General features: G+C 47.4%; 2 protein-coding genes across 3 annotated transcripts; both read right to left on the reverse strand.

The window, feature by feature from the left end:
* Positions 1-720: 720 nt before the first annotated feature.
* Positions 721-18160, reverse strand: LOC147204101 (CREB-regulated transcription coactivator 2). Of its 2 annotated transcripts, XM_086114475.1 has the most exons (15): positions 17935-18160; positions 14684-14785; positions 14495-14611; positions 13100-13161; positions 11627-11698; positions 10856-10962; positions 10675-10760; positions 10538-10587; positions 9525-9769; positions 8233-8663; positions 7840-8013; positions 7549-7716; positions 7406-7477; positions 6547-6730; positions 721-5192 (listed from the first exon to the last, which is right to left on the reverse strand). In XM_086114475.1, exons 1-15 carry the CDS (start codon positions 18097-18099, stop codon positions 5002-5004), a joined length of 2226 nt encoding a protein of 741 aa, XP_085970601.1. In that variant the 5' UTR covers positions 18100-18160; the 3' UTR covers positions 721-5001. The 2 variants fall into 2 exon arrangements, with proteins under 2 accessions (XP_085970601.1, XP_085970602.1); XM_086114476.1 differs by lacking the exon at positions 11627-11698.
* A 2039-nt stretch (positions 18161-20199) lies between these two features.
* On the reverse strand, positions 20200-23651 carry LOC147204102 (zinc transporter ZIP1-like). Its single transcript, XM_086114477.1, has 4 exons — positions 23419-23651; positions 22011-22206; positions 21573-21703; positions 20200-20996 (listed from the first exon to the last, which is right to left on the reverse strand). Exons 2-4 carry the CDS (start codon positions 22123-22125, stop codon positions 20334-20336), a joined length of 909 nt encoding a protein of 302 aa, XP_085970603.1. The 5' UTR covers positions 22126-22206; positions 23419-23651; the 3' UTR covers positions 20200-20333.
* Positions 23652-23684: the final 33 nt, after the last annotated feature.

Below are 23684 nucleotides of genomic sequence, written 5' to 3' on the forward strand. Positions count from 1 at the left end.
TGAGTGATGAGGTTAGACTGGGAACCCTGATAGACCAGAAGAGTGAAGCTACAGGGAAGAGGTATAGCTATGGTGGAGGACTAAAAATGATTGGGGTCAAATGACTGAGGGTGTGAAGAAATGGATTCAAGCAGGTTGGCATAGGCAGAGGAAAATATCAGGGGTGTTATGTGGTGTTCGAGTCTCGCTGAGGATGAAGGGAAAATCTTCTGAAGTTGGCTATGATGTACAGATTCCAGACAGTGGTGCTGAAGAAACAGGAGGAAGCAGAAGTGGAGGTGGTGCAAATGAAGATGTGGGGCTTTTCTTGAGGAGTCACCAGGATGGAGTGGATTCCAAATCAGCTCATCAGAGAGATAGCCAAACTTCGATGTACTGGGGACAAAGCTGTTGCTTTATTCTGTAGTCATGGTAGTGCTGGTTTTATTTTGAAATAGCAGTACTGTTTATAGTACTGCTATTTCAAAATATCTGTATTGCTTTTATTTTGAAGTAGGTTTCATTTTTCAATTATTGGTCCTTTTTCTTTTATTTTTAAGTAGTGTTTTCAATTTGCAGTAGTGGCACTGTTGCTTTCATTTTTAAAGTAGCAGTACTGTTCCTTTGTTTTCAATGCAGTTATATTCTTAGAAACAAAGCAAGTTTTACAAAAGCGCAGTTATATGAGCTATTATTTTGAAGGACCGGTAACGTTGCTTCCCTCTCAATGGAGAAACTTGACAAGTTCACATAAAGTTTATTTTCTGCAAAAAAGAATGTGAAGTAACAGTTTATAAATCTCTTGTTAGCTGCTTTGCAAACATTCATATGTACAAACACGTCCCTGCTTATTACAAATTATTACAACACGCGCATAAACGCAGTTCAGCCTAAAAGCATGAGCCCAACAGCGTTAAGAACGTTTGAGCAAACCTTTGTAAAAATGTGACAACATGAAATATGGCCTTTTTAGCTCATGGTAGGGGAGGTGCGCGCGCACGCGCACACATGTGTGCGTGTTTCAGAGAAATATGGCCTGTTGCTGATCCCTCAACAGCTCCCCCACTGGCAGAGTTTCCAACTACATTGTTTCTGCCGAACTGATTGCATAAAACAATCGCGTGCGCACATGCATGCACATTAGCTTGGCTCAAAGAAATTTTCCTTGTCAGCGAATGTGACTTTGACCTTTTCCAACAAACACGCAAGCGTGTGAAAACCTGCACTTCCTGTTCAAAGAGGAAGTTCTGGCATGATGATGACGGGACCGACTGAGACCGCTCCCTCACCTCGGAAAACATTCTTTTTTTTCATTCTGAAGAACTAAAAAGCTGGTCAAATGCGTAAAAATGTCTCGCTGACATTTATTCTCATCTTCTTGACTTGATGACAAGACTTCCTGCGTGAGCGCACGCCAGCGCACGCACATCCCGAGGAGCTTCCTGTCAAATTTCAGCCAAAAGACGGGTAAGCGCCGCCAACAGGGAATGTGTGACTACCTCGCCAATTACCCGCACAAAAGCCACACGTGGGTGGCTCGCGACGATTTTGGAGGAACACCGACAGTCTGATTGGTAATGACAGACAGCGGGCTTCTCGCCTTCAATTGCATAGCAGAGCAGGAAGTATGCAAAGTCCAGTTTCGGGTCCATATACGAGTACGCTTATTAGTCAGTACAATTCAGCACACAAGCAGACAAAAAATTTAAAAAATAAAGAGTCTTAAAGGTAGCCTTTTTCAACTAGCGACACATCGATGCTGTCTGCCTACTTCAAAATTGTTTCAATAGTGAGGACAGCGACTGGACAAGTAGTTCATGGACCTGAAACGAGATTCAGTTAAAGGTCCATGTATATTATTATGCTCTTTGCCTTCAGTGCACAATTAAAACACCTCCCTTAATTGCTTTTCAACTAAACCCACAAAAATAAAAAGTCGTGTTTTAAATTATGAGATACAGTCATACTGCAAGTGTAGTGAACTGACCCAATAGTGAGGCCAACAACCGTCCTACTAGTACATGGACCTGAAACTATATTTAGTTCTCTATATTAAGGTCCACGCACTAGTATGCTCTTCCTCCTCACAATTAAGGCTACGTTCACACTGCAGGCACAATTTGGATTTTTTTTTTTGATGAATTACAGCTTTTTATATACTCGCTACAAAAACAAATGCGACTTCTAATGTGAACGCAACGCGGCCGTGTTGTGACACGCATGAACTCAAAACCCGTCGTCAAGTGACATGCATTAAAAAAAAACAGACGTCATCTGGCCAGTGTTTATGTAATTAAATATGGTGCCGTGTGTCGGGGCTCATTTTATCATCTCATATTGCCACAGTATCAAGGCAGGAGGAGGTCCAGATAATTTGGGGACTCCCCCGATCCCCTCATTTAATGGAAACGGCGATTAAAAATGATGTCACGTCACTGCCGTGAATAGTAAAAGAAGCGTGGGCGAATGACTACATTCGCCACAAATGTCCACTTTTTGCTTCGCGTTTCAAGTGGGATTCAATTAAAGTCAACTGTAAAGAAGATTGTAGATTCCCGGACAATGTCAGTAGTTTCCGAAGCCGTCTTTTCCCCCCGCCTGCGAGGAGGAAATACTGGGCTTTAGTTGACGGGAAGGTCGGACTTGCAAATATCTGAGCCAGGTTGGATTTGAAAAAAAAAAAATAATAATAATAATAAAGGAATTGAGCTGCAGTCTGAACATACCCTACTACAATGCAGACGCATTTGTAGAACTACGTCACACGAGTGGCGTTTTTTCCACTACTAGTGCATAAAAAGTGATTCGTAGGACACAGTGGTTCTTACCAGTATGCTGAATTGTCTTACGAGCTAGGACAAAAAGAGTGTATGGACCCGAAAGTAGGCATCAGGGATGTTGAGAACAAGTTTTTGATTTTTATACGAGTAAACCCACTGTGAGCATTTATTCCACATTCTTCACATCCACCTTGCGGGTCCATGTACTAGTGCAGCCTGTTTTCACTCGCAGAACAACTACTTTCTATCGAATCGATATAATATACATGGCTTAAAGTAAGAAAAATTTAAGAGGAGGCAATGGACGGGATTTTATTGTCTGCCACAACAAAGTGGATGGTCATTCATTCTATTATTTACGACATCATATGTGTATACATACACATATGTAACTCATATATTAGATGTATTTATTTCAGACTCTGTCTGAATTCAGGAACAATGCCGTGTCTGTTCAAATGGCTGACATGTTCATTTGCCAGTTTCATCAGTGCCGCTTTTACCCCCTGAGGTTTGATGCATAGATTGACAAGAGGGTGCGCAATCTTACATGATGGTCGTGCTCGGCAACGAATGCGGACTCGCGTATTTTTTTCCACACTTGTTCCCAGTAGAGATGTCTCCTCACCGTGTTTATTGATCCGTCGTTCCATATATGTGCGGGTGCGGCATATATGTGTGGAAATCCGGCACAGAGCTCGAGTACTTTGAAGGCATGGGAATAAATGCTCAAAGGGGTTCATGGGTAAAAAACATGCCAAATAGGGCAAATGTCCTACTAGTGAGGACAAGGAGTGCACTAGTGCATGGACCAGGAGGTGGACTTGAAGGCTCAGCAGTTGGCCTTTCTGTCTTTCGAGAGGCTGACGCTACCCGTCGCCACCCGGGAGAAAGTTCATGGCTGACTTGCCGTCCAAAACGGCGAACGCACGGGCCTCCGGACGAGGGGGCGACATTCCGTCAACTGTCCAATTTGGAAACTTTCCATGGCAATTAAAGGCAATTGACGAGAATCCGTTTTTTGAATGGAAGCGCTTACAGGAGACGTCAAGTCAAAAACGTTCTGGGTGACATTTTCATTCATTCATCAGAATACCGTGTATAGACGAGTGGTGTCGCACAGATCAGATTATTGTCCAAAAAGTTTTTGATTTGACTTCCCCCGTAACTGGTTGACTGCTGCGGACGTTTTTATTGGTGAAGTGGAATCCGAGTGTTTCATTGCCCAGTTCGTTTTACATCGCGTGCGAGAGGCTCTCACCTAGCTCGTCTGTCAAATCGCTCCTGTGTACCATCAAGCACACGGCAGGATATGTCGACATCACGTGGCTTTGGATTTGACATGCTCAATAACTGTCCTTATAAAATGTACTTGATATCGCTGATATCGAAGTAGCTACTTTCAGAACCATTTACCAACATGCTCATTTTTAGGGCACTTGGAGAACAACTGTGTAACATTTTTCTCCCCACTACAAGTGCTACTTTTAATTAAAGTTATGTGTTCCAAAGTGCAACGATAACACTTGTAGAGCCAATTAGTGCTTTCTCCCATGATTCTTTGGAGAGTGACTTTTACACTTTTAATTCAGTATTTTGTCACCGTACTACGGTACTTCTGTTTTTTCCTCCCCGGAATCGATCTTGTGTGTTGATCCTACATTCCAGCCTTGCCTCCCTACGCTTGGGTCCTCCACACTCCACCGCAAAGCTGCAAATCTGAAAATATCTGTACATTAATGATTCTAAATGAAGCAAAAGAGATGTTGAAATCCCAATTCTTTGCATGAAAAGCTTGGCTTGTTTCTCCACTTTTGGGTTCGAAGCCGGTGGTTTGAGTAAAAACCAACCCATTTTTACTGCCGTTTACGAAAGAGCTGATTTTTTTTTTCTGGTGAAAGAGGCGAGTCTCTTCTTCCTCGTGGTAGGTTCACTGCTTTTATAGTGACATAGCTTAACTCATTCAGTACCAGCCAATTCTAGACCAAGTCTGAAAAGACGTTTAAAAACGTCTTTGGGAGTGAATGAGTTAATATTCTGCCTTTAAAAAGGGTTCCAATGGAAAGTTTCCAATTTGACATCATTGCTAAATTACCCATCTTAACTTCCCGTAGAAATTTACCGGCCACGTTCCGGAAGCGCTTCACCCCTTCGCAACCCAGAAGGGCAGCTGATGAGTTTCGGTCTTGACCCCGCGGCGCGCGTCCGCTCCCGGTGTCTGCCCGCCGGCCCGCGCCGGAGCTCACTTGAGTCTGTCCGAGCGGAACGAGTCCTCCACGGCGGGGTCGGCCAGCATGAGGTCTCCCTCCAGCATGTCCAGGGCCAGAGCGCCCATCCGGAGCGGGTCGTCCAGAGAGTACGGGTCCATCTCGAAACCCGGCACGTGCGACAGGGCGCTGGCGATCTCTTTGGACAAGCCCGGCGGAGAGTCGCCTGAGGATAAATACACGCGTCATGGAACAAAAAAATGAAAAAAGCTGTCCATGGGGTACACCCGGGATTGTGTCCTGTTGGAATATGCTGTTCAGTGAACCCCAGATTATTTTTTATACCGTGGACCTTAAAATGTCCACTGAGCAGGGAATGAGCTGATGCTGCTTTCGCAATCATCCAGCAATTTTGACTCACCCGTCACTACATCGGAAATTTTATCATGGGCACTCATCAGTAAAATGTTGAACTTTCCGAAAACCTTCATTCATTTGGTACCACAAGTAAAGTGAACAAAAAAATATCATGGCTGCAACAACTACTGATTATTTTAACCACCATCTCATTTGCGATTATTATTTGTCATTGTCATTATTTTTTCTATTACTTGGATTTAAAAAAAGAAAACATGTTTTACTTTCTATTCTTTCATTCAAACATCGGAAAAGATTTCTGTTGACGTTTGCTAAAAACACAAAACAAAAACAATCGGTGTGCTTTCATGTGGAAGACAGAAATCAGAATATTTATTGCTGAAATTAGAGAATTTCGACAATTTAAAGTCAAACATGGTCTCGAAATGGTGATCAAAAATAGTTGTTGATTAATTAGATAATCAACTAGTCAACAAGCTGCCCAGTGGTCCAGTGGTTAGCAAGTGCAGAGGTACGTGGTTCCTCCCTGTGTGGAGTTTGCATGTTCTCCCCGGGCCTGCATGTGTTTTCTCCGGGTACTCCGGTTTCCTCCCACATTCCAAAAACATGCATGGCAGGCTTATTGAACTCTCCAAATTGTCCTGAGGTGTGAGTGTGAGCGCGGATGGTTGTTCGTCTCTCTGCGCCCTGCGATTGGCTGGCAACCGGTTTGGGGTGGACCCTGCCTACTGCCCGAAGATAGCTGGGATAGGCTCCAGCACCCCCCGCGACTCTTTTGAGGATAAAGCGGATCGGAAAATGGATGGATGGATGGATGGATTAGTCAAGAAGTATTCAATTAATTGTTGCAACTCTATTAGGAACCAATTAAAAGTCGACTGATGAGGATGACGATAACCACGGCAATTGCAAACATGCGTCACGCGACATTAGCAATGCGAGCCCGAGGGGACTTTGCCATCAATTTAATTCAACAGCATAAAATGTCAGACCCCAGAGTGGTCTTCCTTCTTATATTCCACCAACGCAACAGTCATTAGAACATCGTGTTTCAACTTGTGGGGGCATGCAGAACACATGACTGCAAAGAACATGTTGGACTGGAGTTGGCCTTTAAGACGAAAAACAAACTTTCTGTTTGCTGGCAACAGACAAATGAGACAATCAACTTGAGCGTTGCTTAACGTGTCGCCTGAACCCACCCGTCAGGATGATGTTGGGGATGTTCTGGCGAAAGTCGCCGCCGCTGCTGCCATAGTTGTGATTCTGATTCTGGTTCTGGTGGAGTACGGCTTGGTCTAAGGACTGCTGCAGCATCTGCGCGTCAGCATGGCCGCCGCTCAGTACACTGCGGCCGACGACGTCACTCGGGCTCTCGGCGGAGAACTGAAGCACAAACACGCACAGGCGCCTCTGTCATGTGACAAGGATTACATCATGTGATGCGTGTTGATGTGACTTGAGCTGATAATAACATGAATCGGTCATGTGACTTATGTCCATCATGTGGCTTGTTGCTTGTGACATGCGCTGGTCATGAAGCGTCGATCAGGGGATGATTTGGTCCAAGGACGCAAGTCGGTTGTGACACAATCATGTTACAATTGCTTATCGCATGCTGATCATGTGACGCATGTTGTTTATGCGACATGCATTGATCATGTGATGCACGTTGCTCACGAGATGCATACTCATACGACACGCATTGTTCATGTGCTGCTGGTCCATCATGTCAATCATGACATGCGTTGGTCATGTGACGTGATGATTTGATTGCGACGTGTTCAAGCTCTGGCTGCTTCAGGTGTGACGCAGCTTTAGATCAGTGAAAATGTGACGGGTGTCGATTGTCTGACACGGGCTTATCATGTGATGCGAGTTGCTCATGAGACACATTCACCGTTTGAGGCGTTAATCGTGACTGACATGCGTTGGTCATGTGATCGCGTGAAGCATGTTGAGCGACACGTGTCAGTCGCATGACATGTTGCTCCCGATGCACCTTGGTCATGTGATGTATGTATAGATCTTATGACACAATGGTGACACGCGTCGCCGTACCTGCTGGCTGGCTTTGCCACTGAGCTGCAGGTTCACGTAAGAGTCGTCCAGCAAGGAATTGAGCAAGGCATCCTGGGAAAACATCGCGTTACCATGGCAGCAAGCGGGCAGGCAGTCAACAAATAGGCCAGTAGAGGTCTCACGTTGTACAGGTCGGCGGTCAAGTGCAATTGAGGGAAGTTCCCGCTCCTCTGTTGCTCCGCTTCCTGCTTGAGCTGACACTGGGAGGTCAAGGTGCCGTGGAGGTAGGGCTCCAAGGCGTTGTTCTTCACCAGTGCCGAGCTGACCTGAGAGCCGCCCGCCCGCTGCGGCTACACACACACACACACACACACACACACACACACACACACACACACACACACACACGAGGAAGTTTAGAGGAGGAGAACGTGAAGATGGATGTGATGAAAACGCTTTTTGAGTTTAGGTACCGTTCCAAAGTGCTGAGCGTTGAGCAGGTTCTGCGGCGGCGTCTGCTGGAGGCGGACCATCTGCGCTTGATGCTGACTCAGGTGGGGGGGCTGCTGGTGGGGGGCCTGCTGGCCCAGTGGATATGGTGGTAAGCGCTGGTCCAGAGTCAGCTGACTCGTGTCCAGGGGCACGCCCTAGGGGTGGGAAGTGGGAAACATGTCACTGTGTACGCATGTATGTGTGTCACCTCTGCGAGGGAGGAAAGCTTGGGTGAGAAATGCGCATGAATGTGCAACTGAGGACAGCAAGGGGAGACGTACATGCTACGTTTTGTGCAGGGTGTGTGTGAGAGATTTGGGCTTTTACGTGTATCCGTTTGTGTACATTATTGTGCATACGAGTGCGCGCGTTACCTGCGTGATGGAGGACAGCGTGGGTGAGATGGTGGGCGAGAACTGCTTGGTGTGATGTCGCCGGGCGTCCCCGCCCAAGACGGGCAGGACGAGTGGCGAGGGTTGCGCCCGTCTCCGCGGTGACGTGTTGACCGAGGACGTGTAGGTAGCGGAGCCAGAGCTGTAGGCGGGGTTGCTGCTACCGGAGGCCGATTGGAGGGAGGAGCTGCTGAGGGACGAGTGCAGCGATTGGCTGCTGAGGGAGGAGGGCAGAGAGGGGGAGGAGCCCAGAGACGATTGCAGCGATGGGTTGCTGAGTGACGAGTGCAAGGAGGCGGAGCTTAGAGAGTTGCTGAAAGAGTGGCTGCTGAGCGACGACTGGATGTTGGGGTTGCTCAGCGACGACTGCAGGGACGGGTTACTCAGCGTGCCTCCCAATGAGCCCGGCACACCTGCGGGAGAAAGGGCAAACATGGCGGGCATCTTGTGTGAAACGTGCCAGCACATAAAAGCAAAGCACTATGACTTGCCATCTTTAGAGTATTCACGACAACAACTGGACAAAATTCTACCAAACAAGTTTGTTCTAAAAGTCATATACAGTAGTTCCATACCTTCTCTCACCTTTGTTTTTCTCCCACACGTTCACAAAATGGAGACACTGGAGAGCACCAATGTGACACGCAGTTCCAGGGCAAAAGTTAAAAGCACCCTGTGTGACGTCGTGATGGTCGCGGGCATGTACGTGGTTACAACCAAACTACAAATTGGACGGTAGTCCTAATTGACAAAGACCTGGCCCCTGCGCAAGGCTAACGTTATGTTAGCAACGTAATTGAACATTCCCCTCAGTGATTTGCAAGACGTAAATTTGATCTGGTCTCAGGTCCTGCAACGGCTTCATATTGGAGCGTAAGGTCTGTGTTACAACAATTACTTGACACGGTGCTCCACAATTTCCCCATTTTCTGTCTTTATTTTTCCCCGCATTTCTTTTTTTTTCCTTCAACCAAATAGCTTGGCTTGCGCCTTTTCCTTCTCGCATTGTACTTTCCGTGAGTTTGTGTGATGCAGAAAATTCGATTTTAGATTTGTAAATCCACCTCTTTTGATTTTTTTTTTTTTTGGGCGAGAGATCACGCGATTAAAAAGTGCCATTTCGATTGGTCATGTAAACGTCCGTCTGCGCCGTTGCAATGGTGTGCACTTTCTTTCCCACAAATGGACATTTGAAATGGCAGCCAAACTAGTCGCAGACGGTCGGCAACTCATGTGCGGTTCGGTCACGCGTGCCTTCAGTCAGTGCGCCTTACCGGCCTGATGGTGGAAGGCGCCGTTGCCTCCCTCGGCGCTGCTGGTATTGATGCCCAGCTGGGTCAGGGTGGACGCCAGGTTGCCCGTGCTGCCGCCGGGGTACGTAGGCTCGTCCTGGTCCAGCGGTGTGGGCAGAGGCGAGGGGAAGTGAAGACTGGAAAGATCTGGGAGCGACCCGCTAATGTTGAGGGCCGGCGGGACGCCGTGTGCAGGAGCCGACGGTAGCTCGGGTGACATGAACACGCTTAACGCGCAGACACACAAATAAGAGGGATGAAATAAAATTGAACATCAAAGGGAAACGAAACCCCGAATTTGTTTTTCAAAAATACATTGCATGTGTCAGCAGTGGACGAATGCTTGATTTTAATCATTTACGGTTTTCGAAAATGTGATGATTTCTGAAATGTATTATTTTGTGTCTCTTTCCATAATGCTTTGGTTTTATGTAAAGTACTTTTAATTGTCTCGTACATGAAGTGTGGTGTACAAATAAGCTTGCCTTGCCTCGTCAAAACACGGCGCTCTGATTAATATCACATTCGGGGAATCAGAATGAAACAGTACAATCAATCACCCTCAGGAGGGCGCCATTACTGGCAATGTATTCAACCTGTCGTGACAATGAAGCCCCAGTAGAGGGTTCCCTGTTGTCAAACCGCTCAATTGTCCAGTGACAAACTCAATAGGGCAAAAATAGATGCTCATGATCAGGGATGCACGCTGGTGTGCATGAGCAACGGAAATTAAATAATACGCTCCAGTTAGAATGTGTCGCTGCACTTTTGCGTACTAAGAATACTGTAGGCTAGGCTAAGCCTCAATTCAGAGTCAAGTCAGCCACCACAACAATTGCTTCTGAGGGCCAATTTCAGAATAGAATACTAAGTAAGGCACTAATATGGCGCTTCCAAACATCAACACCGAGTCAGTGCACTCCTGTATGCAGGACAAATGTGATGTTAGGGCAGTGTGGGTGCATGCATGTGTGTGTTATGGAGGGGGTGCGTACTTGATGCCAGGAACTTCACATGACTTTGGTCTGGAGGTCATCACAGGAAACTGAATACATAAACAAACACAAATCAACCGCTGATTAATCTGTGTGTGTGTGTGTGTGTGTGTTTGTGTGCACGCATGGTGTTTAACCTTCTTGGCATCCCAAGCTTTGTTGGGGATGAGCTTGGCATCATCCAGCACGTTTTCCTCAATGGGCGGGACCGGGTACGGAAAGACTAAAAGGACAGACAAGGTTGTCATGGTGATGCTGCGGAACCACTAGGTTTGATCGGCTCGGGTCCAGGGTGGGTGACGCCCACGTGCGTCTCACCGTTGCGTCTTCCGGCGTGGGCTGTGAGGGTGTGACATCCTGCGGCGAAGGGGTCACCCGATGGCGGGTTCATCACGCTGGTGTGGAGGGCTGAGTCAGAGTTGGTCCTGGTGGACCACACACACACACACACACACAAAGGCTGTCAGCGGTTCAATCAACATGCTCGACCAATCACAAGCCTGCATCTGACGCGGTCTCAATGCTCTGAAAGAGATGATGTTACCAAGGCGAGCGCAATGGCTGGTTGACCCCATCTTACCTCCTACAGCCAGCCAATAACATGACAACAGGAAATGCACGCCGGCCAGGGGCGTGGCGGAAGGAGAGAAAGAGAAAAGAGCGAAGGAGAAGGTGGCGGCCGTGAAGAAGAAAATCTACTCGGGCAGAAATTGAATCATCAGATAAGGGGAGAAAAGATGGGAGGAGGTGGAGGAAGAAGAGGAAGAGGAAGTGAGGCAGGAGGAAATGAGATAGCCGAGGAAAAGGAGAAAGGGGGGAATAAATTAAAGACAAAGAACAGGAAGATGAAGAAAAAAAGATGTAGAAGACAAAGAAGGATGAAGAAAAGTAAGAAGGGTGAAGAGAGAAGAGACAAGGAAAAAGAGGGGGAAGGGAAGGGGAAGATAAAAAACAAAGTCCTGGGATGCAAAAAGATGAAGAGGAAGGGGGTGGGGGGTGAGAAGAGCCAAAAGAAAAGGAGGGGGGATGTGGAGGAAGAGGTGGAGGTGGGGAAAAAAAAGGTAGAAAAGGACGAAGAGGAGGATTCACCTGTTGAGCGCAGTGGTTGGGAGACGTAACAAGTGGCTTTTATCCCCCGGGAAGATTCCGGCGGACCAATTCCTTTTCACGATCGACAAGAACAAAACGTTACGTTACTGGGCTTCGCCCGCCCGGCAACAGCGCGCAAAAGACACGGTGAGGTGGAAGAAGAGGAAGCGCGGGATGAAGTCAGCCTCAGGAAAAGCGCAAGCGGGTTGACGCTAAGGCGGAAGCCTCCGCTGAAAATCCTGTGAGGTAGCCACCGGTCGGAGCCAGCGTGTTATGCGCGTGCGTGTTTCTTGGTGGTTAGAATAGCGGCGGGAAGAACGCTGGCAGACTCCCCCAAGAAGAAGAAGAAGAAGAAGAAGGAGGCGGCGGCACAAAAAAGAGAAAAGAACATGTGGCTTGCTAGCATGTTAGAGCTCCAAAGCGTCTCTCCAAACGTTTGGACGTGTCGGGAATCCCTCCCTAGCCACTTCATAGGCACGCCGACATTGGCCAGGGCTGTTGCAATGTTTACTCCTCAGTCAAGATTATTGATCCTGAGTCCACCAAATAAAACCCCCCACAAACGTATTTGATTAATCCTCACTTTCAGTCCTGTGGTCAGCTTTAGTCCATCAGAGTAAAGAGAATAAAATAAAAAATCCCTATTTTGTATTTCGGGTGGGGGTGGGCAACCCCAATGTGGTTCTTTCATGGTTCTGGTGTGGCTCTCTGTGACTTTGAAGACAGAGAGGGGAAAAAATAAAAACCCCACTAACTTCAACTTGTTTTTCAAATGTAATTCCAAATTTGAAGATTATGGTGACATTGTGGCATTCAACTGTTTCGATTCAAAATATGTCCGAGAGTTGTCAGAAAATGGACGTTTGCCTTAGAGTTCATGAATACGAGGAGGACTCAAACAGACAAAGACGATTCAACTTGAAAGCAAGCTTCAACCAAAAGTTTTTGTTACATACAGAGATCAAGTGTTGTGTTCTCTGGAGTGCTCTATTGATTTCAAAATTGCTCCATATGAGAGTTTCTTATAAATGTGCCCTAGCTGGGGGGGACTTTTGATGTCAACAGCCTTTTTTAACCCCGTTTTCTTTTTTGGGGGGGGTGGCTGTTTGAATATTTAAGGTTGTCAATCCCTGCATTCGAGTCATATTTTTCAACTCTGGTGACAACAATATTAAAAAACATTTTAAAAAGCCTATCTTGTGCTTTAGGGAGTTGGGAACGATGAAGGATTCAGAACGCAGTCGCTGTGTTTGGAATCATTACAATCACTACAATTTTTATTTTTTTTTTGTGGTGGGGGAGGGGGGTCTTTTATGGAACTATCTGGGTCCACTATACCATCATGTAAGGAGTGGGGAATGAGTTCAAGATTCCCAACACAGCCAAAGGCTCCAAGTAGCAGCAAGATGGCCGCAGACAGTGTCCCCGTGGAGACGCAAAGGGGGGCGGGGGGGGTGGAGTCATAGCATGTACCTTCTCCAGCTGGGGTCCGGGGGTGGCGACAAGTAGGCGGAGTTATAGGTGGAGTTGTCCACCTGAGGAGACCACTGTTAAGAAAACGTTCACACCACAAAAGTCTTCATAAGGAAACAAGGCAAGTCGATACAACAAATGAATTAATTCAGCTTGATTCAAATCAATTCATTCAAAGCATATCCAAGCTTGTTTGGTATGAACCAAACCCCAAAAAAGCTCAACTTTTTCAACGTCTTTGGGCCACATTCACTCCTGCTTGGAAATGTTCTTCCTCTGCAAATAATGTGAGCATACCCGCAAAATCACCGTCGGATTCATGACCGGTGCATCTTCCAACAAGCAGCCAACGAGCTAACCAAAACTACCCCGCCCCCCACCCCCGTCCTGACGAAAACATGTTTCAGTGTCTCCGCCCAAGTTATTTACCAATTGGCCATTCCGTCTACATGGAGATGGCGTTTAGGAGCCTGAAAATGATGACTTATATAACCCATCCCCAGAGTGGTTCGCTCTCTAAACACCACTGCTTGCGTTTCCGTGTGTATCCTACGTTCGCATACTTCCCCGGAGTGACCCCCCCCCCCAAAAAAAAGTAGGACAATGTAGTCACATATCCCCATTTCTTTTTGTTATTCATCTCCGCAATTCTTGTGTGACTGTGCGTGAACCGCCATTATTAAAAAATAACTAAAAACACCATCATTGACGACAGCAACACCGGATAACTACATTCATTAGAGAGAGCGACAGAGGGGGGGGGGAGGGAGGGAGGGAGCAATTAAGAGAAATCCTGCAGACTTTTTATATTGAATGCGGGAACAGGACGCTGTGATCTGCTTTTTGTGTGTTACTTTTTGTTACTGTTCCCAAAAACATGTTGTCACTTTGCACTTTTTCTTAACCCCCGAGAAACCTGACTGGCAGAATATTGTCTGTTAAGATATATTGAGTCTTTTTACCCCTTCGCCGAATGTTTATGAACAGAGCCCGAGTACGTTTTATTGATATTACATAGGATGAGAATGAAATGCTGTAGAATTATGCTTTATCAACATAATATCGGCAGCAAAATAATAATAATCATCCAACGTCAACGATATTATTATCGTGGTCCATCAGATTTAGAGTGGAAACAGCCACGGGCGGTAACATGAAAAACACAATGGACAACTTCTTTCAAGTCCTAACCAATGCTCTGCAAGTTAGTCCAGAGAGTCCGGACCAGTAGAGAGACGCGCAGCTAAATGCACTGTCAGTGGATGAGGCCGGTTGCCATTTGCCTTTCAGATGTGAATATAGTAGAAAACAATTTGAGCTTTTCTTTGAAGGCCTTATGGGCCGGACCCATCAGAAGGCACTAAAAGTGCTTTGAAGGAGCGTAAGAAAGGATACTTGGCGGTTGCGGTACGGTCTGATGGGCGGCACGAAGCGACGTTCCCTGTGGACTCGCTCCACCAGGCCGTGATGACGCGTAGAGCGAGCCGACTCCAGCGACGGCGGGAAGGCGCACTGCACAAGACCAAACACGCTCAAGCAGAGGGTTGCCGCAGCTCCAGCAGGGGGCGGCGTGATCACACTCACCTGCAGGTCCTGAGGCCCCCTGCCGATCTGGTTGACGTTGGGCAGAGAGCCGCCGTAGTACGGACCCTGGGTGCGGGCCAAACGGAGCTTCTGAGCCTGCAGCTGAACAGCAAAACACAAACACACTCTTCACATCGTTCTGCAATACAAGCCTTGAACAAATGCTAAGATTCTAAAGTGGAAACGGTCATGACGATGGTAACAACAGTCATGATGCTATCTGCGCTAATTCACAATCACAACAATGGTAACATGGTCATGATGGAGCTGTGGAGCAACATTAAACGGGCTGATTTTGCTTAGCATAATGTAGAATAGGCAGAGACGTGCCACCGCAACATGGCTTAAGGCGGCGAAACGGGTTTCACCACCCGAAAAGGCGCAATATAGGACCCCGCTAACAGTCATAGCTGGAAATGGAGGAAAAACATGCAATTCTTCCATGCTGCATTTCTTGCTCTATGTGTTTCTCCTGTTATTACAGTTACAAAGTCATTTTGAGTGGTGAGAGCAGCTCATTCAATGCACGTTTTGCGACGCTATATATCAAAAGATGAGCAACAGGAACTACTGGCTTTCCCACGATCCCGGGCTACAGTGGCTTTGTTAAACCCAAAAGTCACCCGTATTCTGTATTTGGTTACGGATCGGCAATGGTATGTATTCAAACCCCCACATTGAGCCAAAATGCCGTCAATAACTGACTCCTATTCTAAGTGCATTGAATAAAAAAAATTGAATGAGCATGGATATACCGCCAATCAGCATTTTCGACAAATGACAGCGGATGGGTACCGCCAGAAAATAAAAAATATGAAACAATAATATACTGACGAGCCTCCAATGGCTCTCGAACTCACGCGAAAAAGCTTTAACGACAACACCAATGATGCGCAATACTGAAAAGATCACTAGCCAGGTACCTGGAACCAGTGCTAAGCCTGCTTTGAGGACCCCCAACAACAATGCTTCCTACAACAGACTCAAAACAGCACCCGATAACACGTCCCACCAACTTATCCCTACCAAGCTTGAGGAGAACCCTGCAAACGGTTAACCCCCGCAAAGCCGCGGGCTCCGACGATATCCTAGCGTGTGTACTGAGCTGAGAGATTGTGGCCACCAGGTGACCAGGATGGTCTGTCCCAACCGACGAAAGGCTGAAACGATTATCGGCGAGTAGCCGTCACTCTTACACTCATGAAGTGTTTGGAGAAGCTGATTATGCCACATATCAAAAATTCCATCCACATCACCGTGGACCCTCAAAAGGAAGTACACCAACGGGAAGAACCTCTCCGCTGATAATGCCACCTCATTGGTGGTCCACACCGTCCTCAGGAATGCCTACGTCCACCGGCTCTTCCTGGATTTCTCGTCTGCTAGATTCCATCACTGTGGACCTAGGTCTCGGACTTCACTACCACAAGATCAAAGATTGTCATTATCCTTACAACATCTTCTCCTCCATCGGCCTCAGCTCTGATGTTCCCTCCGGGGTGTGTGCTGAGGCCCCTCCTGCTCACATGACTACAGCTAATAGAGTCATATAGCGAAGTTTGCAGAGGACACAGTGGTAGTGGAATGGATCACCAACAATGATTAGTAAAAGTACACAGAGGAGGTAATACATCAAGTTGGCCAGAGCAAAGATAACCTTCACCCCTTCACACACACCCATTCACATTAGAGGAGCAAAGTGCAAGTGCTCTTCAGCTCCATGTGCCTTGGGGTCCACCTTTACGAGGACCTCACCTGGAACTGAAACACTCCCCGTCCGCTGAAGAAGGCTCCCCAACGTCTATACTGCCTTTGGAAGCTGTGACGTGCTGGACTGGGGAGCTGTGTTTTGAGGAGCTTAATCATGGTGCAGTGGACAGTGTCCTCAGCACCAGCATCACGCTGTTGCACAGCGGCTGCAGAAAGGAAGGCTCTTCAAAGGACGGTAAAGGCTGCTCAGAAGATCATGGGGAAGCTACCACACAACTACAGAAATCTTCACCAACAGATGAGGGCTATCTGTATCATCAAGGAGCCAAGCCACTCCCTCGCCCATCTCCTCCCCTCAGGCAGGAGGCTACGGAGGAGCTGGAGGAGTAAGTACAAGCTGAGAAACAGCTTCTTTCCACAAACTGTCGGATTATTAAACTCAAACCGTGTCCTGACATCAGCCCCACACCGCGTGTCTAATTCATCCCTGCAAGGTGAACACTCGATTCTTATTGTCAAGTCCAAAATAACCTTGTAGATATGTGTAATTTAAGCCTCTTGCATTCTGATTCTGCTGTAATGCATCTTTGCACGCAATTATCAATCTCATTTTGCTCTATTTTTATGTTTACAATTCCTGGGACTGACTGAGCTAAACTGGAACCCGAAATATCGTATTTGGTGCCAGTCTGCCAGATCATGTGTAAATGTGTGTTGGTATGACAATAACATTCCTTGTGGTAACAGTGGTTAGGTAACTGAGAGAGGGTGGTAACTATGGTAACTACGGTAACTATGGCGACTCGTCCAGCAACAATCCCAGTCGAACCACTGACGTGAAATTGCAAGTGAACTGCACTTGGACAGCGCACGTTCATCACTCTGAACGCGATCTGAAGTTCACCAGTGACAACGCGACTCAACGCGAATATTGACCAACTCGCTTGTCAATAGTACATAACTCTCTCCAACGAAATGAACTAGCACTCCTCAACCACCTGGATAAGGTCTTTCAAATTCACAAACTAGCTAGATCCAACTGCTTCCTGTCGCAAAAAATTGCGCCCAAAGTGACCATTTCCAAAGAAAAGGCAAATTGGGCGAGACTTCCGCCACAGCCGAACGTTTCAAGGAGTAGTGCAGATTTCCAAGTGAGCCCACCTCAGCGTCGAAGGGCGAAATTGAAACCCGCAACGCGAAAATCAGCTTCCGATCGGACGTTGTGCCGAAGGACTTCCGGCGTGGGATGACAGCTCGGTGAGTTGGTAAACAAGGCGACTAGCCGCCGAGGCTAACATGCTAAGCAGGCTAACGGCGCTCGGAAGCGCAGCGCAAGCCATTCGAGGCCTCGCAAACTTGCCACTAGAGAGCAGACACATCGACTGGCGGCTCTACGGTCGGTCTTCCGACGGGCTCCCACAACGTCCAGTGGGCTGGACGGCGCCGGGAGCCCGGCTGAGGCCTGCCTGCGCTCGCTCGTTCGTTCGACCACGTCCACCTCCGCCAGCGGTGGCGACGAGCTGGGAGTCAGGCGGGCTCACCCTAGTCGACGTGATGTCCATCATGACCTCGTGGAAGGCGGCCGTCTCCTCGGCCTGCCGCTGCGTGTGCAGCGCGATCTTCTCGCTAAACTTGCGGGGGTTGCCGACACCGGCCGGCGGGGGTCCGCCGGGCCCCGGCGCTGGGCCGCCTGAGCCCGCAGACATGTTGTCGCTCACTCGCTCGCTCGCTCACTCGAGACGAGCGCCCGCCCGCCACAGCAGCACGATGACGTCACTGCACCGGCCGCCCCAAGATCGCTTCCTCACCGCTCGGCTGGTCAAGAGGCCTCACTCCGAGGTTGCACGCGCGATCAAACGAAGCCGCCGATGACCTATGACCTCCGAAGTGACCTCCAGGCTCACATGGCGATCGCTTGCACAGAGATGACTTGCTACGTGTTCGCTTTGTGTCCGCTGCGCTCGGCTGCGCCCTCTCACCACACATCACAACCATCCTGTAATTTCTTCCGTGACGTTACACTGAGGACATTTTTCATCCAACACGTCGCCGTGCCGCGGTTGCCATGGCAACGCCTCCACAAAGCCACCAGCCCCCGCAAACAAACACGCGGTGACATATGACGTTGGGTACGGGAGAGTCATCTGTCATTCATAAGCTATCTCGGCTTTTGCTGGGACAAAGCATCAGAGCGCTACCTGCCGGCGTAGCTCTGCTAGTGCGGCAAAGAGTCCGCTCGATTCTTCCGCTTTCTCTTTCAACCAGGAATCTCCACTCGAACGGAATTCATACCAAGAAAAAAAAAGTTCAAGTGTAAGGTCTAACCACGGACGTATATATGAATGGACTAACAATTCTGAATGGACTAACAATTCTGCTTACTCGCCTTAGTTTGAAACCCTTCTTATACTGCCACTTGATAAGCACGCCTAACTTGAATACATTGATTTCTCGGCGGCGATTTCGCGTTATTTTATGTCTCCATGTCGAAAATTACACCGTGTATGGCATACCGTTGTACCAGTAAGTCTGGTATAAGCGCTCCATGCACATTTCATCGATAAGATTGGGATTTTGAATTTTCTCTGAGTGCTCCTGAAAGAATCGTCTCCATTATGTTCTCAGAATCATCAAAAAAACATAGGTTGTCAGTTCAGTGTTGAGTGGCAACGTAATATGACCGCACTACTGGCGGAGTCCTTTTTGATAAATCAAAGTCACGCTTTACATAACACGCCGTTGTCCGAGAATTCTCTAAAGCAAGAATAATTAGGCCAAGTGTTGGGGGGAAGAGACGCCCGTCACTTGAATCGAAATTAATTACTTCGTTATTGGTTTGCGCAATGCTAAAGTCACACTTCTTCCTCTGACATTTCCAACTGAAGACAGATGTTACAGACGAAGAGGAGCTCCCACGTTTCTCAACCGATTTCACCTGCAAACGGTTCATCTCATTGACATCGAAAGAACTATTTAGCACATGACTCCAAAGTACACATTTTCACAGCAAAATTCCCAAATGAAGCGATATTTCACACATTGACCTCCTCCCATATTTCTGGATTAGTCCAAAACATCCAAACTTCAAAGGGTTCATGACATTCACCAAATTTCCACCCAAAAGAATCCAATTCCACGTTTCTTGAGAGATTCGAAACATTCAGGCTTCGATTCTGACATTGTACACTTCAAGAATTGAATTCATTTTACACCATTTCTGTTCTGGGCTGAAAATCCAAACCTTGATCGCTGTTTGGTCACTGTAAAGCGTTTGTATGTAAAGCGTGACTTTGATTTATCAAAAAGGACTCCGCCAGTAGTGCGGTCAGATTACGTTGCCACTCACACTGAAGCGCATTTCCGAGGCGGGGTAAAACAGCAAACAGACAGTTGAAATGAACCAATCGGCGAAAAGCAGACGTAACCTTAAATAAAAGATAAACATGTCTTTTGAAATCCTGACAGCGCCATCAGCTACTGGGGTTTTGGTGACTTCATGCGTTTCTGGTTATTGAAAACGCATTTAATGCTGAATGATGTGAACAAACTATCATCTCTCCGGCACTGTGTTATGAATGATGATGGACTTCTGACGACAAGCAGCAAAAAAAAAAAATAATTTGATTGCGAGGTTCGTTTTGAACCGCTGTGGATGGCGGGCTCTCCAGTGCCCAAAGAACGTAGTTTTGGCTTCCCAGACCATTTTTTTGCAGCTTCACATTCAGTTTCAACTGCATTCTGTTTCAAAGGAATGTCGTCATCCCATCCTATGTGAATACCTGTCTGTCAACGTCAAGACACGTGCGCAAAATAAACAAATGACTTTTAATGAGTAACAATACCACATCTCTTCTCCATTGTTATTTTGCAAACATCTCAATTGCTTGTTTTTGTTGTCGTTCTTTAAAATTCACTCCCTCTTTCAGTGGAGCGGCGGCGGTCACATTTTGACGAAGAGCACAGCGGTGACGGCGGTGAAACCCAACAGTGTGATGGCCACCTCGGCCAGGCGGCGGCGCCCGCGGCCTAACTGCTGCGGCAGGACCTCCATGAAGGTGATGTAGACGAAAGCGCCCGCCACCGCACCCTCCAGCGTCCGGCGTGCCACTCCAGCCCGCGGCGACAGCGCGCTCTCCGACAGGAGTGCGCCCGCGCCCACGCCTACCGGTGCGGCGGAGGCAAAGAGCAGCAGGCTGCCGACCAGCGGTGCGCGCCGCAGCCCGGTGTGAGCCAGCGTGAAGGCCAGGCTGAGCGCGACCATGCTCTTGTGGATGGCGAGCGGCGCACACACCTGCGCCACCTCCCGGCCCCCGCCCAACAGACCAACCGCCAGCCCCTCAAACACCGCATGTAGGCACAATGAGGAGACCAAAACCGAGGCACGCAGCACGGATGGCGACGCAGGCATCGGGCGCGCCTGCGGGTGACATTCGTCATCCACCTCGTAGCAGGCCTGCTCACCGCCGTAACCATCCACCAGCAGGCCCCGCCCCTCCTGGCCCAGCTTCCGCGGCTCTTCGGTGAAGGCCAAGAACAGCTGCTCCGAAACCAGAACCACAAAGAAGCCCATCGCCACGATGAACTCGGCCAGCGGGAACTGCAGCTGTGCCCCACGACAATAACGCTCATTAAGGAAACACTCGATTCATTTCAAAAACATAGACAATAACAAAGGGAAAACACTCAAAACAACAAACAATGTTTTGACACATTATGTAAAAATCGACAGCAAAAAAAAACCACATCAAAATCAGAACATAAAACATTTCTTTCGAATCATTGAGAAAACACGAGTCATTTCAACGTCCACAATCAAAAATTCAACCCAAAACAAAATCAAAACACTGTCACACTAATATCAGAACTTCAAAATTAAAAAATGGCCTTAAAACACCAACCAAAAAGTAAACGGCAAAAGATCATCATCAAAAAATTTTGAAAAAGCTGTCAAAATGTCAGTAAAACAACCGCAACATCAACACCCCAAACTTTGTCATGAAAACATCTACACAAGAATCAAACCCTCAACATGAAAACAAAATTCAAACAATGTCAAAGCGTCCACATGGAAACATCCTCCAAATATTGACATCAAAGTTCAAAATCCAAACATCAATGTGAAAACACTCTCCCAAAATCAAAACTTCAACTAAGTGTACGTTTGTACAGACATGCTTACCGTGAGCCCGGCGTGGGCGAATGCGTCGTAGAAACCGCTCAGGTAATCCGGGAGGAGGTCCAGCAGGCACGTGGCCAGGAACACGCCGGCCCCAAAACTGTTAATCAGAGCCGGTGCGCGCCCACGACACGCTGCCAACAACACGAGCGGCATCAAGGTGACAGCCGGTGTCAATGACACCGTTGGCATGTAGGAGACGCGAAACAGAAACGACAGAGGTGGCGTGAAGAGCACAAGTGGGATGAGTGAGACATACAGTGGAAACAAAAACGACAGAAAGACACAGGTGGTGTGAAGGAGACATTCGGGGGTCAAGGTGACGTACAGGCGGTTTGGACATCACCGGTGATGTGAAGGAGACAGGTGACGCGAGCAGCGCAGATCGTGTCAAGAAGATAGGTGACATGAAGGAAACAATGGGGTGGTGAGCTTCCTCACCTGGGCCGAGGGCGCAGGGCCCCGCCCCCTGCACCAGGCAGAGGGGCACCAGACCGAAGATCAGCGTGACGGCCAGCAGGACTGCCAGCGCCATCATCTTCGCTGCCAGGGCCATGTCAGAGGACGACGTTCCCCCACGCCGATGTCAGACAGAGGTGACGGTGTAAAATGCGGCGGCCATCACCGACACGCTCGACTGTAAAGGAGATGTCATGTGAGCCGTTGCAACCGGGGAGACGCGACAGGCGGATAAGCACAAGAATAAAGAACAGCCATTCACAGCCTTAAAGTCACACTGAACCCCCCGTGCTTCCTCAGTCCACCTCCTGGTCATCCAGTCCATACTGGTCTTGCTTTCGTTATCGTCTACGATTTATCTTCGGCCAAGCTGTATTAGCGCTAGCTTTCTACTATGGAGCACATACTTGATCGCTGGCTGAAGTTGTCGACAGGCCACGTGAACAAAACACTGTGATGTCAGTGAGCTCTCTTTTCCACTTGAGGCTCCGCCTGCAGCTGTCAATGCTATCTCAGGTGAAAGGCCGAGTGTGCGCCTTTGAAAAGATTTGTATTTTTGTTCTTCCAAAAGCAACACAAACAATACGATGAGCACTGTTGTTTCCTTCCTTGCTTTGTTCCTTCCTTCCATCCTCTTCTCTACATTTGGATCATAAACACCACATGCCAACCTTTGCTTGTGTAATAAGTCAAGATGTCTTATTAGCGTCCTCATTATCTCGCTATTGGGCTGCCCTGTATTTGTGTGTGTGTGTGTATTTTCATGTTTCCCGAAAGCACTTCTCTTGTCTGTTGAACTAGATTTGACACACAAGAAACCTGCCTTGGGACTATGGTTGAAAACTAGCATTTATCTAAGTCCAACGGGTTTACACTGTTTATTCATGTGTTGATTAATGTGCAATAGATAGATAGATAGATAGATAGATAGATAGATAGATAGATAGATAGATAGATAGATAGATAGATCGACGAGGTTCCCTCTAGTGCTAGGCTAATTAATCACTTCAGTTGTATTTCACTTTTAAATTGAAAAACTTCTGGATTAAAAAATAATCTATTTTCAAACTTTGATTTAAATTTAGATGGCCGTTTTTATTGAATCATTACTTAGGTAGATTTTTCTCTAAAATATTTTTTTTGCTTCCAATATTCTGGTTTTATTCTGAAGAATTACATATTTTTGCCCTCCATTTTGACTTTATTCTCATGGCAAATGTTTTTCAAGTAATATGACAACTTCACTATTGTAACAACAGTCCGCCCAAACTGAAGATTGAGAAATAGAGATATGTTGGTAATAGCAAAGACAAAACATTCGCGTCACTTTTCCGACCTTGCAAAAGAGAATGAGTGTCCCCCGATCACATTGGAGAGCAAAATAACTTACGAGCAAAAGTCGCCGAATGCCAACGTGAAAACTCTGACCAAACTTTCCGTCAGGAAGTGAACACTTCCTGTCGCAATGTCAAATCACAATTATTGTGTTATTCCATGGTTGGTTTTCTTTTCTTTCTTCTTTTTTTGTCTTGTCGTGTCCTCGTTGCTCCGGGAACTGTGAGTCAATTCCGATCAGCTGATTCCATTTTGATCGCGGAACATGTTACCTTCCCGTAGACGGGCACGGTGCTTCCGGTTGTCAAAATAAAAGCAACT

This window comes from Hippocampus guttulatus, chromosome 6 (genome assembly GCF_054856545.1).
Source record: "Hippocampus guttulatus isolate MCC_2025c chromosome 6, RoL_Hgut_1.0, whole genome shotgun sequence".
Classification (NCBI taxonomy): Eukaryota; Metazoa; Chordata; class Actinopteri; order Syngnathiformes; family Syngnathidae; genus Hippocampus; species Hippocampus guttulatus.